At 43.0% G+C, this 16,193-nt stretch overlaps 1 protein-coding gene across 9 annotated transcripts in view; it reads left to right on the plus strand.

Annotated features, from left to right (window-relative positions):
- LOC110398154 (multiple epidermal growth factor-like domains protein 6) overlaps positions 1-16,193 on the plus strand; it is a 189,206-nt gene that overhangs the window by 126,476 nt on the left and 46,537 nt on the right. For 7 of the 9 annotated variants that reach the window (XR_002438213.1, XM_021395540.1, XM_021395545.1 and 4 more), the window contains 2 exons: positions 5,168-5,290; positions 14,178-14,300. Coding sequence is in view for 8 of the 9 variants with exons in the window: in XM_021395540.1 (XP_021251215.1) it covers positions 5,168-5,290; positions 14,178-14,300 (246 nt within the window). In the remaining variant the exon portion in view is untranslated. Of the gene's footprint in view, positions 1-59; positions 194-5,167; positions 5,295-14,177; positions 14,301-16,193 lie in introns of those variants that run through there. The other 2 variants (XM_021395547.1, XM_021395543.1) reach the window with 2 other exon arrangements.

The raw sequence follows: 16,193 nt of genomic DNA on the forward strand, positions 1-16,193 counted from the left end.
TTATTCCTAGAGTCAATGCTAATGCCAAACAGCCTTCAAAGTGGAAAAATTGGACAAATATTTTTCTAGCGCCAGGAGGTCCCAAACTCCTTGAATCAAACTTTCAAACCTCGAAACCCCTTTAATGGCCGTAAAGCAGGGGAGATCATTTTAAAAACTTCTGCTTGAAGAGCAAATCATGTCACGCTTCATAGTAAGTACATTTGTGAATGGATTCACACTGGCTGTCAAATTGCAGGCATTTCCAAGCACAGGACGTGAGGGGAGACTGTGTGATTTAAAGGGAGCTGGGAGCTGAATCTGTCATAAAATTATCTACTGACAGCGAGAGTGGTTCTTACTTTATGTTTCGTTTCCGCAGAATTAATTTCTGACTTTTGGGATCAGCTTATACACCGCTGGCTATCAAGCCTGTTTCCTTCCCGTCTCTTAATTACATAAATTACTTAACTCAGAAAGGTGAAAATAATGTATAAAATCCACTTTGTAAACTAGCGGGGAAAGGCCGTTTGATGTTTTCACTTCATGACTTGAGTGAGGTTTCGACATCCCTTGGAATCCATTAACCAGACTGGTCACAAATAACAGAAGAGGAAGCTTTGCCACACGTTTCTGTTGATTTGAAAAACCACGTTAAGTAGCAAACGAGGAGGGAGCTTTCATGGCAGGTCCACTAAAGGAGCAGCACTTCAGCAAGCTGAGAGGCTGGGTGAGTGAGTCAGGACAACCGAGTGTGCAGCAGGATTTTTGTTACCTTCATCCCAGACAAATGCCCGGGTTAAGCAGTTCGTGCACTTGTGGTAATGTTAAATGTAGCCCCTTTGTGTTTCTCATTGTGCTTCTTTACCTAAGATCCAATCTTTCCTTCCCTGCTTCTCTCTCCCCGCTGCACTGAATCCTCTCTGTACCATATTTGGACCCACAGAGCTCCCACTTTACTAAACTCTAAGGTGATGCTGCAAAGATCAAATCTTTCCTCCTCTCTCTGGACACAAATTTTGTAAGCTGTTACTGTAATTGTTTCTAATTAGAGTCTAACTTCATAAATTCAAAACTATTGGCATAAGCAATTCTCCAGGTAGATGGAAGCAGGGTTTTGTGTCTCCCTGCTTCCCTTGCTTGCATCCCTTCTGGTGGGTTGTGGTGAATGGAAAACGATGATGTGCACGTGTCATTCATTCCAGTAGCATGCAGCGTCTCTTGAGCATCTGGGAACAAGGGTGTAGTTGTGCTTCTGTGGAAGCCTTTGGTGTGTGGTGGTTTCAGTCCCTCAGCGGGAGGAATTTTCAGTATTTCTGCAAGCACTTTGAGATCTGGCATAGTGGCCATCCTGCACCACAGCTCAACTCTATGTGTGTAACTACAGCAGAGAAAGAGGGGTGTGACTGTAGTGTTGTGAGAGAGAAGGGGTGCACTGACTGTGGGAGTAGTTCCCCCTCGGGGAAAAAAAGGGGATTTAAAAGCAAAGAGGACTTGGGATGGCATGAGGTGCAGCCTGACCCTGCCCCATGTGCAGCCTAGGGCACTGTGAATGGAAACCCACTGTGCAGTGCAGAAAGGAGCAGGAGGGTCAGGAGAGTGGAGAGGATGCTCCAGTGCTTGGTCCTTCTGCCATCAGAACTCATTTTCTTCTTCTTTTTTGGACTTTAGCTTTGCACATTGTTTACGTTTCTTAGTGTAAAAAGTGAAGCTGTTTGTTGGCAGGAAATTGATGTGGAAACACCTTGTTGTTTTGTTGTTTTCTTCTTTATAAAAACAAAATTGGAGGTCCACTAATTATCTGCGTCTGGCACTGCTCTCTGTTTATTTTTAAGGAACTGATTGATCATAGCTGTTCCTAAAGATTTTAAGTAGCAGTACAAAAACAATCCTGCAGGCTGAGTACAAAAGCTGCTGATGTGATGACCTTGAATTCCAAACAGGCGATCACACGGCTTTAAATTGTTCGTAATGCAATTAAAAATTGTGTTTAAATGGGTATTTGGCAGGGAAATCAGCCTGTTGCCAAAGCAGCTGGGGGCAGACTTCCCTGAAAATTAGCAAAGCCCCCATTCAGAAGTATAGAGGGACAGCACACATTTCCCATTTTGCTCCTCAGTCTCAACCTGTTGCCCCACTTGTCTCAATGGATGGCTCTGCCTCTATCTTGTGGAAGTGCAGCTGCTTTCATCACAGGGCAGCTGGAAATAAGAACTCAAAAGTGGCTTGAAATTCAGGTTATTTGGAGAAGCATCCTCCACTGTAACTGTAGGCAGTTCAGCACGTAGTTTGATCCGTGGTAGAAATGAATCCAAATTTAATTATATAATAGAGTTGAACAGATGCAATCTCCCGTAATCCTGTGTGGACTGACTTCATAATTTTAGATTTCTAAAGTTATTTCCGTGCAGAAAAAGAAATGGCTGCTTGTCATACACTACTCATATGCTTCTGGCAATGTAAGCTGTTGCTTCCCCGGTGTGTATGTCCTTTACACGTGTCGCTATTTTAATATAAAAGTGCCAAATATGTTACACCTGTAAAACCCTCAATTCAGCTCAAGCATTTAGATCAGTGTCTGCTTTTCAGCCTGCTTCCTAGAAAACATAACGAAGGCATTTTTCTTCTGTCACGGGGGGCAGAGTTGTTTCCTGTCCCAGAAATGTAGGAGGCACTGAAGGCTGCTCCTCGTTGCATTTTTCTTGATTATATCCTCAGCATGTGGAAGGATCTTTCAGTGTTTAATCCTTGCCATGCTGATCTCCCAGAGAAAGCCCCAGAGAGGCTTTTCTGCCTCTAGGTGGATGGAAGGGTCTGGCCACGCAGGGGGATGCTGATGTTTTGGGACATTTGGGGTTTGCAGAAGGTTGCAGAGGTCCCAGTGCTCCGCTGGAAATCCATGCACCAAAATTTGCCGAGAGACTAACAGATGGGCCTAAATGTAATGGCTCGTGTTTATTATCTTGGCTATTTTTCCTCCTTTGTAAGCACTGATGTCCTAATGTAAAGCTGTGTTTGGTGTATAGAGGAACTCCGCAGCTGATTGTAGCCTATAAAGGTAATATATTGAAGCTCGTAGTAACCAAGTTAATGGAGGTATAAATACTGGGATGCGAGGAACTATACAGCTCATCCTCTTCCTTCTTGTATTTCTCTGAGTCTTTTTGTGTATTTTATTTCTTTGATACTCCAGACAAATAGTTTCTCGGTTTTGATTCCATCCTGGGATTTTTTGGCAGAGCGTTTCTTAACTGCACAACATTCAACAAGATGAATAACATTTTCTGTTTACAGTTTACATTAAAAAAAAAAGGAAACTTCTGTTTTGCTTTGTTTTAAAGTACTCCAGATGTCTTCAGGCAGTAGGAAATGTACGTAGTATACAGTCTAATAAAAGAACAAATATAGCAGAAGGATTACAAAGTGGCACACATTAGCAAATGGTCTGAATTTTAATGCTAGTCAACACCAGGACTTCATTTTCGGCGAGTGAAATTCACATGTGAAATATTAAAATTTAACTTTATGAACGCATTTCCTTAGGACCAGGATGTGGTGCGTTTCCAAGTCATCTTTAAAACTTCCTTTTTTCATTTAAGTTTGATTAGATTTTCTAGAATGGAATAAACATAAAAGCATAACAAAATGTAAACCATCAAAGCCAAATGCAAAGCAGATACACCGACAGCAAAAATGTGAAAGCCAGACCCCATGCTCCTCGAGTGCAATACCAGGGGGGAAGATCCCCCCCTTGTGCTCTGGTTTCTATGCTCCTCTCCGCTCCTCATTCCTGGCTCTGCAGCCATCCCCTTCCCTGCAGCAGTGATTAGGAGACACCCACCCCTCGTAGCCACTCTTTCTTTCTATCCCGCTGTCCTCATCCATGACTGTTGGGATGAGTGAATCCTTTCAGGTGGTTTCAGAACGTCGATCGAAAGGGCTGTTAAGTCGGTGTGAGTCTTTAGTAAATAAATAAATGTCACAGCAGGGGATACATATAGAGTGCAGAAGGGACTTTAGGGAGCTTTGGGTTTAGCAACAGGAGGGCATCTTCAGCGGTCAGCATGACTTGGCACCAGCATCAGCCCTGGGTGAGGCGCAGGGATGTGGAGCTGTTGTCCCAGGGGACTGTAAGGAAGGGACAGACAGACCCAAGATAAGCATCTACCAGGTCAACCTTTGTCACGGAATGGACAACTGCCCCTTATTTCCGATGATTTCCGTGTCAGTTTTTAAGGTAATGGTATCAACATGCCAATCAAATGCTATTTGCAGTGGTCTAACGTTGCAGAAAATATACAGAAACTGTTTATGCAATGCTTTTGAAAATTCAGTCTTGTGGATGAAGACCATTGTCTTCATTCTCAGACAAACTGTTACAGCAGCTTTCTCAAGCTGATTGTCCTGGTTTCAGTTGGATTAATTATCTTTCTAGTAGCTGGAACAGTGCTGTGTTCTGGATTCAGGATGAGAGTAATGCTGGGAACACAGCAGTGTTTTAATTGTTGTTCAGCACGGATCCAGGGACGTTTCAGCTTCTTGTGCTGCCCTAACGGTGAGGATCTGGGGGTCACAAGGAGATGGGAGATGACGCATCCAGCACAGCTGCCCCACTTGGCCAAAGCCCAAGGGACAGGAGTCACAGAAAATATGGCACAAAATCCATTTCTGTGTAATGCCAAAGCTCTCATTGATTGGGAGCATGAGCTCTGCTCTCACGTGTCTCTTTGCCATGTCATTTGTATGTGCTTGTACCCTCAAGAAGACCTTCCATAGAATTAAGGCCCCAGTGCTTAAAGAAACCTTTTTACAGCAAAATTTTGCAAAGCCAAATGTTTGACCAGTGGTACCCTCATGCCCAGATGTGTTTGATTTCTGCCATTCTCTCCCTGGACTTTTCTCTTGCCCCCAGGGCAACATCAGTGTCACAGATCACTCTAATTAGCAAGAGCTTCAGAAGTAGAGACTACAGAGATGGTGCCTGTGGGCACTTTGAAAAATACTGTAAAATTTCGATTTTCTTTGCTCTGTTTACAGTGTGGCTACAAAATAAACAAACAAAAAAACCCCAGCACAGTTGGAGCATCATGATTGCATTACGTCCAAGCTACGTGCTTCTCCAGGAGAACCAGGCTATGTTTCCACTGCAACTGTTTGGTAATTTCAGCCATCTCTTTTCCTCCTACAGATGTAGATGAGTGTGCAGAGGTGAATGGAGGCTGCCAGCAGGGCTGCATCAACACCCACGGCTCCTTCCACTGCCACTGTCAGGCAGGACACAGGCTGCACGCCGATGGGCGCACGTGCTTGCGTGAGTACGTGCTGCAAGGCATGGATATATGTTTTTCTCTTATGTTCTTGTAGAAGTGCAAAGGTTTGTGGGCTTGGGCTTTTCTGCCCCAATTTCTTCTGCTCTTTCTTTGTCTTTTTTCCTGTTTTTCCTTAAGAGAGACAAACAGCAGATAGCAAACTCTCTTTCTGTGCTGTTCTTCTGACCAACCAGTCCCAAAACAGATCTTGTGTCTTCGGTGACAAAGACAAAATAAAAAGTCGAGGTGGCCACCCTAAAGTTGGCTTTAACTCGGCCCACAGTAGGTGAGATCTCCGTTAGACTGAACGGGCTGTGAGTCCCCGGGGGTTTCCCAGGTGGTTCCATGAGCAGTGGGAAACCATCGGCTAAGCTGAGGATGGTGATGGAAAATCTCTGAGAGTGTTTTCCAGTGAGTAGAGCAGAAAATCTCCTTTGGAGGACCCAGAGCAGAGGCCAAACTTGTGAATTATAAAGATACTTTTAGGAAGATGGTGCTATGGGCTAGTAGCTGGAGTGGGAGTGATAAAAGGCGAATGAAATACTGAAGTATTGTCATGTATGCACACAGAGATCTTCTCTGTTTTCAGGAGCTGCTTGAAAAGAAACCGTTCCCATCGCCACTTCTCTTCAGTCTTTGCTGTACATTTAATTTCTTTTAGGTAAAGCAGTAATGCAAATTTGTCTGCTTTTCATTTCAGTTATTAGGCAAAATGAGAAGTATGCATGGGGTAGGCTGCAAACTCTCCTCCAAGGCATATCACAGGAATGTGTAGCTTGTGCTAATCTTTTTAGCTCACACAGGAGGTTCTCATGCGTGTGAAGCTGAGAGTTTGGAGCACTTTGGTTCTGCTCTTGCTGCAGGTTGATAATTTGGGTGCCATAGATTTGCGATAACTCCTTACGCCAGCAGTAGTTCTATCTCCTTTGATCCATTCCTGCATTTGAATCTGTCTTAAAGGTTTACATCACTCCTGTTTGTCAGGAATATGTCTTAATCTGCTGCAGTCATGTTTGCAGTAGCACTGTTACAACTCATAACAAATTCCTCTTTCTTTGCTCAGTGATCAAACCTATGCTGTATGGCACAAAAGACAGTAAGTGAGAGTCAACAAGAAAAGAAGTTGCAAAGCAAACGAATTTTTCTCTTTATATCATACTGAAGATCTCTTCTCTTGATCAGAAGAATCCCATTCCAAGCATCAAGGAGTATGGAAAACAATAGAAAGAGGGATTATATGGTCCTAAAGGCTTTGTCCCGGTTTCAGATTCAGGTGAAAATCCACTGATTTGTAATGAGTTCCCCAGACGTGTTCTGATATAAATGAGAGCACCATGGAGCTCAGGTGGTGATGTAAAACAGTGGTTATTTCTGAGTGTGTTGAAAAGAGAAGCACTTCTGCCATTAACAATAAATGTTGTGCTTCTTCCTTGGACTCTGAGCCCTGGAATGGGAGAGGCAGAGTTCATTCTGCATCTCGCTTAAGATACTCATATGTGTATACACACTCTCATTGTATTGCATTTAGAACAGTACAGAAGTCAAGCTGTCAAGTTCTGCAAAACGATTTAAAATATTCTGTCACTTGGGCAGAAGAAGAGAACGTCATTTGTTTGAATTTTTGAAGCCTGATTTTAGGTAATTTGAGAAGAACAGTCAAGTGTAGTCAGAGCACATCTGCAGAATCAGTTCACTCACAGTTCTGTCATTGTTTCTGCTCTGGAGCGAATTCCCTTGGTTGTGCTTAAATTCAGCCAAATATGTCATTCATCATTTCTTGTATTATCACAGCAATAAATTTAGTGATGCAACCAGAACACAAAATGAACTAGTGTTCAGGCTGCTGTAATAGCATTTTGTTCTTAATTTAAGGAACTTACCATTCCAGGTTTGTCGGCTTTACTGCATACAAAGGCTTTCAGCATTTCGGTAATTAACTGCAATTAAAAATATGGCAAAGTCTGAATCTTTTCTTGGCTCTCTCAGTCGGAGGGAGAATGCGTAAGGAAACACAAGGGTGTGAGAAATAAATTAATTTAAGGCAAAAGCAAAATGGTTCATATTTACCTAAAAGCACAGGTGTTTTCCTACGAATTACAAGAAAAGAGAGAAATTCATCTCTCTCTGATCAAATATGACCACTATGACACAAAAGTGAAAGATGGGATGTTTGAATTGCTTTGCTCTCTCTGAATAGTCTAATATTCAGCAGTGGTGGAGGGGGAATTTCATACTAAAAATGCCTAATGTGGCTTAGGGGGAAAAGTGATGGAGAAGTGAATGATAAATACAAAAAGTAGAGATTGAAGGGGTTAAATGAGTTTGCCTTTCTAATAGTCATGGCCTCCTGTGGGCAGTCCATAGCAGTTTGCTCCTGGCACCAATCACAAAGCTTAGCTTTGAGTTTTCCTAGCTATGAACATTAACAGAAAGTGAGTTTTCATTTCGGGAATGTAAGCACTGAGAAGCAGTTATTAAAAATACTTAACACACTGCTCAACTCAGTATCTCAGAAATTATCAAAGAGAAACAGAAATAAATCCTGAGAGGAGAGACAGAAGGAAGTTACAGAGAGTTGCTATCATGGTAATGGATGTACACAATACCGAGCAGGGAATATTGAGTTCCATTTCAGCTATTTAGACAGGAAACCAAAATAAACGGATATCATAAACTCTCATGCGTTGCAGCACAAGACAGATGCTAGCTGACGAGGACAGGGAGAAGCATTTCATATAAAACCATTTTACAGCCTGGGGATTTGGGCACGAACAGCTCACGCTGCCCAGGTGCAGGTGGGGATGGAGCTGGCCTGGCCTGGTGCTCCAGTTTCTACATTTCGAGCACTCATCTGACCAAGAGGTAAAAGGAACAGTGCACATCTCCTTCAACCTAGTGCAGCTGAGCAGAACATCTAGCGTTTCCAGTGGGGCTCGTAATAGCAAGAGTAGCTGTTCGAAGAATGCTTTAGAGGATGTAACATTCTCTCAGACATATTAAGAATAAAAAGGGCCTACACTCTGGAAACGAGCTGTTTATGGGAGGTTATTATCTCCGCTACAGAAATTGGAAGCGAGGGTCCCTTTAGTCAGCCTTTACAGATGCACCCAGCTCAGATTTCTGTTTTGTTCATTATTTCCAGGTCTTCCCTCCATTTTTGGAAATCCTACATTTCAGGGAGCAAAGTGCCCAAAATGACTTGAGGGAAGCAGATTTTGCAGCCTCGATGGCTTGGGAGTCTACATATAGGAAAGGGGATCTCTCTTCTTCTATTCAGCCCACGTTTGCAGACTCAGAAACCTGGTATAGGCTCCTTTACCATGAGATTGCAAGGGAAACTACTGAAGTTGTTTGCAGCAAGTCCAGTCCTCCTGTTGCACCATCACGGTGTGTTCGGGACCCAGCTGTCCCTGGGAGTCCATCCCTTCCCCACCAGCATGATCCCCAAAGCCATCTGAAGAAATCTGTTTGTCATTTCTCCTTTTCTCATGAGAAACTTCTGGTTATACTCCGAGGCAAATAACTTCTAAAGTGGGTTACTATCTTCAGAGGCGAACAGCATCTGAGAGCAAAATGCTTTCTTCTTGAATCTTTTGATGATATTTTGTGTTGTGCCACAGTCCCGTCTTTTATAATGCTCCTTTTCTCCTTTAGCGTTTTGTACACCAGATTTTGCTCAATACTGAATTCATTTTTAGTTATATGTGCCAGGCTGAGCATTCACTACCACTTAGGCAATTAAAATAAGCAGAGGTAACAGTGTCCATTTCTTCTGTTTGGTTGTCAGTGCCTTGACTATGCTAATGTCACGAATTTAACTTCATTAAACTTTAACCAGTGGTATCTGGAAAGCAGAAACTCAGACAGAAAGCATATTTATTGCAGCACCAGGCTGTGTGTGCTTTTGGACTGATGTAAATTCATTGTTTTCACTGGAATTTATTCTTGTTTGAACTGCAAGAAGAGAAAGCAGAACACAGGCTTTGGAGCCCAATTCATCTCTGGTGCCAGCTGTTATCTTTGATGTCTGCCTCGTGTAGGAAAGCTGTTGGGATGCAGGTTTTGTGGAGGCTTTCACACACTGTGACTCTTAATAGGGGAAGCAACAAAGAAGATATCTCTACAAATCTATAACCTTTGTTTTACCACGCAAGTAAAAGTACAGTATGTCTGGTTACATTCCTTGTTATCATTTGAGTTGGTGGAAAACACAGACTGAAGGAGGCTGCGTGCTCTGACTCCATCGTTGCTAACTATCTTCTAACAAGAGTTCCGTACTCAGAGTTTTTTTCTTTTGCTTTTTTAGCATTATTTTAGGCAAAAAAACATGCTGAGAAATGCATATCACAGGTCAAAGCTTAGCTTTTCTGCCGTGCGGAAACTAATTGTCTGCTAATGGATAGCATGGGGTGAAATGCCTCCTACAGCAGCTTTTGTGGCTAACATTTTCTGAATATCTATGACAGATAACTGAATTTATACTAATATTACTAATAGAAATGTCAAAGCTCTTTGCTGGCATCAGTGGGTCCAGAGTTTGATGCCTTCCAAAGGGGACAAAATAGCCTTTCCAGCCCCGCATGGAGAGCATAATACGTCCCTGCTGTTAGGATGGATAGATGCAGCCCTGCACACGCTCACACGTACGTGTGTGCAGCACAATAACAGGTTCAGAGGACTGATTATATTTTTATATGCAGCGTGCAGATAGGTGTGGGTGTGTGCTAACATGTTTTGGCAGGAAGAGAAATGTTTCTCCAGAGGCTGGGGGTCTACGCTGAACAGAAAGAATATTAATTTGCCTGGGTGGAAGGAGAGCTATCTTCAGAGATGCTCAGGTCCACCTCATTCTTTGTTGTTTATTCCACGTGTCTGTGCTACAGTCCTTCAGAGGCTGAAAAAATACCAATGGGTGATGCCAGTGAGGCTGCTCTGTTTCTCCCTCCTTCCACTGATGGACCCTTGGGCCCTTTGCTGCTGTCAGATCAAAGGGTGGCTGCACTTCAGTCACATTTTCCTCCACTCACTGCTTTTGGCCAATGCTATGGTGCCAGGCAGCCCTGTGCGTGCCAAAGGAGTGACGCAGGGGATGGGATAGGTGCTGCAGTGAAAGCTGTTCAGTGAGGGTGTAGGAAGCACAGGGCTGTGTGCTTCCATCCTCCTTTTACCAATGGTAAAAAGATGACATTTAGCTGAGGTGTGGAGTTTGCCTTCGTTCACGATCACAGAGCTCCTGCCCTTGCAGGCTCCTGGCTGCTCATTGCACCCTGAGAGCAATGACGTAAGTGAGGAACATGGTCACATTTTAATCCTAACATTTCATTACTCATCAAGTTGTGTATAGAGTTGGCCTCCCAATCTTCTGCTACATGATGTCTTTTCTGTATCTGATTTTGGCTTATCTTGCTCCTAATCACAGCCTGATTCATTCCTCCCCTTCAGGCTACGGAGCACTTGCAAGCAGAATAGCAATGCTACCTTTGAGTTTGATTTTCCCTTTTTTTAACAAATCTATTATTTTTTAAAACAAACCTCCCCCCACACCACGGCAAGCGTACGCACATGGCACCCTTGGATGCGCCAGAGAAAGATAGGTCCAAACTCATGGATTTATTGTGCTAAAACTCCCATCACAAAACTGTTTCCATATGGCTCTGCTTCTCCTCAGGGCTTTTCTACGCTGTGTACAAAGTGTGAGTAAATCCTGCCATCAGCTCCTGTGGCATGCAGAGCGCTTGGCCTCGGGCTCTGGCCTGCGTGAGCTTCACCACCAGAATTCCTGAATGATGGAGCAGGGGCGGCTGTGTCTGCGGGTCAGACCTGAGCTGGGCCCTGTTGGTTACCTGCCTGCAGGGTGGTGGAAATTGAAACGGAGTGGCACAGCCTCTTCAGGAGAGCAGCTGTGGGCAGAGGAAGGAGGATTTGTCTTGCAAGAGGAACTTAGCTGGCAAAATGAAGGCCGAGCGGGATGCTTTTCTCCCATAAATGCCTTAAAGAGTAAACACACAAGGGAGATAAGTGCTAGTTAAGCTGACAGACAAGGTTTTTACAAGAACAAATGAGTATAAAGTGGCCGTGAGAGCATTAGGTTGGCAATTAGGGTTGTCATCCCAGGGCTGACACTGCAGCCAGGGCCCTGAGAGGCAGTGGGGGAGCACCCATGCCTAGCAGGGTGCAGCCTTCCCCACAGAGCCACGGCAATGGGATGGAGCAGTGCAGCATCAGAGCGGTGAGGTCGGTGCTCCAGGTATGTGTGGATGGGGTCTGCAGTACCACTGGTACTTGTGCATAGGCACGGGCTGTACAAGATCTCTGCTAGCGTGAGTTCTGCATTGGGTTATCCGGGAGTGATGAGGACAAACATCCTTCTCAACCAACTTTGAATTTCCCATGTATAAATAACCACTATTTCCCTTCCCAACTCTCACTCCTCCAGGAGAAAGAGATTTTAAGTCTGACCACTTCATATTTTCTCCTGTGTAAAGTCATGGTTGCCATGATCATGCAGACTACGATGAGACCCAGTTCTCTTTCCTTTGCTGTTCTAGAGTGCACAACAGTTGGGACTGGAAAACTAGACCTTGTCCTTTGCAACCTTGCAGTGAAGGTCTGGAAGGGTTCCCAGCACGTACAGCACACCCTTTCCCAAAAGCATTGCTGCTGCCCCAAATCAGTGCATCAATGTGGCTTTTTCAGATGAGATTTCTGGGTGACCCAGGACAGCCTGGAAACAGATTGGTTCTGGGATTGTTTGGGGTTTTTCTGGTTTTTGTTTGTAGAACATAGCGTCTAACAGCTTGGAATAGAGTTTCGCTGGATATAGTGTATTACCCAATAACGTTAACAAGTCAGACAATAAGAGACAAATGCATAGAAGAAAGAACACTAATGAGTTGTTTCTAGCTTTTCCTGAAACCTGCCCTTGACAGCAAGGAACAGATATGTCAGAGCGAAACAAAAGCAAGTAAAACAAGTCAATCTGTGGTTGCTTTATCTTCTGAAAATCTCTTTCCTTTACGAATTTTTGTCTTGTCTAGGGACTTCCAAGGCTGCTATTTTTTATTCAAATTACTACATTTTACTACCATGTACCCTGTAATTTGTTGTTTGCTTGTTGTCATGTCACAGATTATTACAAGTCTTGCTCTGTGCTGTAATCATTCTCAAATTAAAGCTTTGGATGCTCTGAAAACCTTTATAATACGTAGGTTTAACAGATGCTGTTTGATAGTGATTTCACTTAATTTATCCAAATAATAATAATAAAAAAGGAATCAACAACTAATATTTTGTATCAGTCAGGGAACGAGTTCTTGCTTGAAGCTAAATCCTTTGTAGACAGGCAACTGTTTAACTGCAGAGCCAAGCTGTCAGCCTTGAAAGTGTCACATAAGATGAAGTGCTGCTGTCCCTTGAAAACCTATTTGCAACCTATCGTGCTGAAAGTCCAACAGAAAAATTCAGTTCTAAATCCTTAACTGTGATATTATTTTATGCTATCTTGTCAAATTCTCAGCCTGCACACTCGAGTGGCTGTGTTCTTGGGATGTCAGGAGGTGAAATGAGGAAATTTGAAGGTGTTCTGGGGCAGTGTCCTCTGTTGCCAACGGTGACATAAAATGCCACTGGCTACACAGGATAAAAAAGCAAAAATTGGAGGACATGGGAAAAAAAAAACCACATCACCGTATTCAAATATATCTCTGTAAAATATAGGTCTTTTCTCCCAGCTCCTTATTCTTCATAGCTACACATATACGTATGTGGGTAGCCAATGGAAGATTTGAGGAGCAAAGCTGAGAGGAAAACACCTTCAGCTGATGTTGGTTTTCCTTCCCATTGCCCCTCCAGAAGTTACCCTGCACAGAGCTTGAGCTGAAGGACAAGTGAAGGAGAAGTCAGGCTGGAAGCAAGTGTGGAATACTGGTCCAATGTTTCAAATCAGTCAGTAATTAGTAAAAAGCTAAAATTGTGTTACAGCTTGAATTGTAAGGAAATAACCTTGACTTTTAAAAAGCGTTAGAACTCTAAAGGACACGTTTTTCAAAGACATCCTACAAATTTGCCTATGTGGTGTTATTCACCAGCACATCGATGTAACTGAACTCCAGACTGGAACACCGGCCTTGTGCAAAATATCAGATTTTTGTAGAAAAACTCTGGCTCTTAACCCAAATCATCCTGTCCAAGCAGTCCCAGTAGGCCAGTTTGTGTATGGACAAAGTCTTTGGGCAAACACATGGACTTCCAGCAGCCATGTTTTCCAGAAATACACACGTTAACCACGGTGAAGTCTTTGAGGTGGAGATTTCTGCAGGCACTATTAAAATGTATTTTTAAGTACTCATCACTTAGAACTGCTTATCCTTGCAATTGCATGTTATTGCTGAAAAAGAGTGAAAAACCTTGATGTATAACATTAATGCCATGTGTTGTTAGATCGAAGGAGGTCTTCTGGTACTCTTCAGCAAGTATTTTCTCTGGAGACTTCTAAATACACGTTAGTGTTTGGCAAACTTCACTGTTGTATGTGTTTATGGGTTCAAACATTGGAGTACTAATTGCTGTTGTTTAGAGCAACTCTTGAAATCTGCTCAGTTATGGGAAAATAAGGATAAAATGTACTCTCCTGTCCTGCTTCCAGGGAGTAATACAATTTCCCACATTTTATAGTGCTGCTGATGAATGGAAAATGCTGTCCAGAATCAGAGAAAATAGCACCCAGAAAAACAATGGATTTAACCATACACCAACTTCTGTCAAATATTTTTTCAGTCCAATCTTTCACAGTACCGTAATCTTGGCTGTTGGTTGCAACGATGGCAGGTAAGACTGTTTTCAGGCACAAGCGTGACCTTTAAGCTGACAGTGTGCTCTAATTGGTTTCAGTGATAGACCCCTGCACAAGTGGGAATGGAGGATGCTCACAAATCTGTCAAAATGAGAGAGGAACTGCCAAATGCGAGTGTCATCCAGGGCATTATCTTTCTGCAGACAAGAAGTCCTGCTTAGGTAAGAAACTGCGGACTCTATTAGAAGGGAAGATATTGTTTGGTGCTCTGGCTTACAGAGCTTTGAAGTAAGAGAAATCTGTTGGACAAACACGTACGTGTTTTTTTGAAACTGCATTTCTCTTTGTGATATTTACATCGGCCAATAGTCACGGAGGGGCATCTTCGTAACGGCAATTACTCGATGATCTCTTCAATCATCGTTTCTAGCAGCTGGATTTGTCGATGCTGTGGTGTTCTTCCTGTAGTGTTCCTTTAAAATAATGCCCCAGATACAGCTCTTGTGAAATTGGTTCAGGTAACACTTTGAACCAGGTCACAAAAACCTATTTAGAATTCAAAGGGCTTTTTAGCTGGGGAACTGTTTCCATATTCATAAAGTACTGTGAAGAAAGAAATCGCGAAGTCTACTTTTTCCAAAGAGAGGAGCTTAAAAAGTTGAATTCCAAAGGCTTGCATTTAGGCTGGGATTTTCAAAGGGATCTAAAGCGTTTATGACCTAAAATGTGTGGGAATTAGAAACCAAAATTACCGCTTTTCCCTTCAATACGGTGCTTGGAAGCAAGGAGAATTTATAAGTTTAATGAAGTGCAAAGCACCCGTGGACTTCATGATGCACAGGTTTCTAATAGCCTTGTCAGGATCAGGGTATGCACTCAGACATTAATTTTAAACTCCTCTTTTTGAACACTTGGCCAAGACTCTACCAATACTGGACTTGTGTTTTCTGTACAGGTATCTGTACAGGATGCTGGTTGCTTTGCAAAATATTTTACTCAGCTGCCTGTAAACCCTTCTTTGAGGAGCACAGTGCACCTTGGTGATTCCAGTCCTGTTGGGATGACTCATATGTGTAAGGTTACTGAAAAAGCATTTTCAATACTGAAAAGTATTGGCAAGTAGCATAGACTCTGTGGTGATGATTAATTAGTGGAAACAGCAGTGAGTTTGATACTGGGGTCAGCAAATTCCTCATTTTATCTTGAATACACGTTGACAGTTCTGTTAATTTATGTATAAAATAAAGCACTAGATAACTGGCAATGTTGTATACTGGAACAAATTTTCTTTCTGACCTCATGGCAAAAGTCATAATTCATTAGGCATCATTGCTTAACATGAATATACATATGTATCTATTTCTCTTAGAAATTATTCCATGTTTTTTGCCAAATTCAAGCTGGTATCTGAGTCTGAGCTAGGAGGAGGAGCAGGGCAGGGAGGTGTCATGCTTTAGCTATTAGCGGTATTTACTAGATAAGAAGAAATGAGTGCAGAATGGTGGCTGTGGTATGGTTTCCTAATATATATTTTTTCCATTTGAAAAGCATAGAAAGAGAAAAGAACTTTTCCAGCATTTGCCAACATTTTCCTACTTGCAAATTGACATTTTATTACAGAATAAGGAGAAATAACTCATTTTATTCTGAACAGCAGCTACACACATGGCCGCTTCAGAGCAGCTGTCATTCATCCTGAAATCTTCATGGGTCAGCGTGTGGTGTTTGCACTGCCTGGGGCCTCTTTTTGCAAGTAGGCTGATTGCATTCGTAAAGCTACTTGTGTTCAAGTGCAGGAGTCTGTGAGCATGGGACTGATTACAGCACATATGGAGAGGAGCTGTTAGAAAGCTGTTTTCTGGAGCAAGGAGCTGCATGCCTGGCAGCCTCTGCTGGACATGAGGTGCTCTGTCCCAGGGTATAATCTGCATTTTGCAAGTGCAGTGTCAGAACCAAAGCAGGAGCCGGGAGGTGGATAGGCATGTGCTGTGTCTGCATGCAGGCTGGGGATGTAGCTGTGCTACATGGCAGAGCTATCTAGTACAAATAAGGCCGTTCCTTCCCTTCCCTTCCCTTCCCTTCCCTTCCCTTCCCTTCCCTTCCCTTCCCTTCCC

This window comes from Numida meleagris, chromosome 4 (genome assembly GCF_002078875.1).
Source record: "Numida meleagris isolate 19003 breed g44 Domestic line chromosome 4, NumMel1.0, whole genome shotgun sequence".
Lineage (NCBI taxonomy): Eukaryota > Metazoa > Chordata > Aves > Galliformes > Numididae > Numida > Numida meleagris.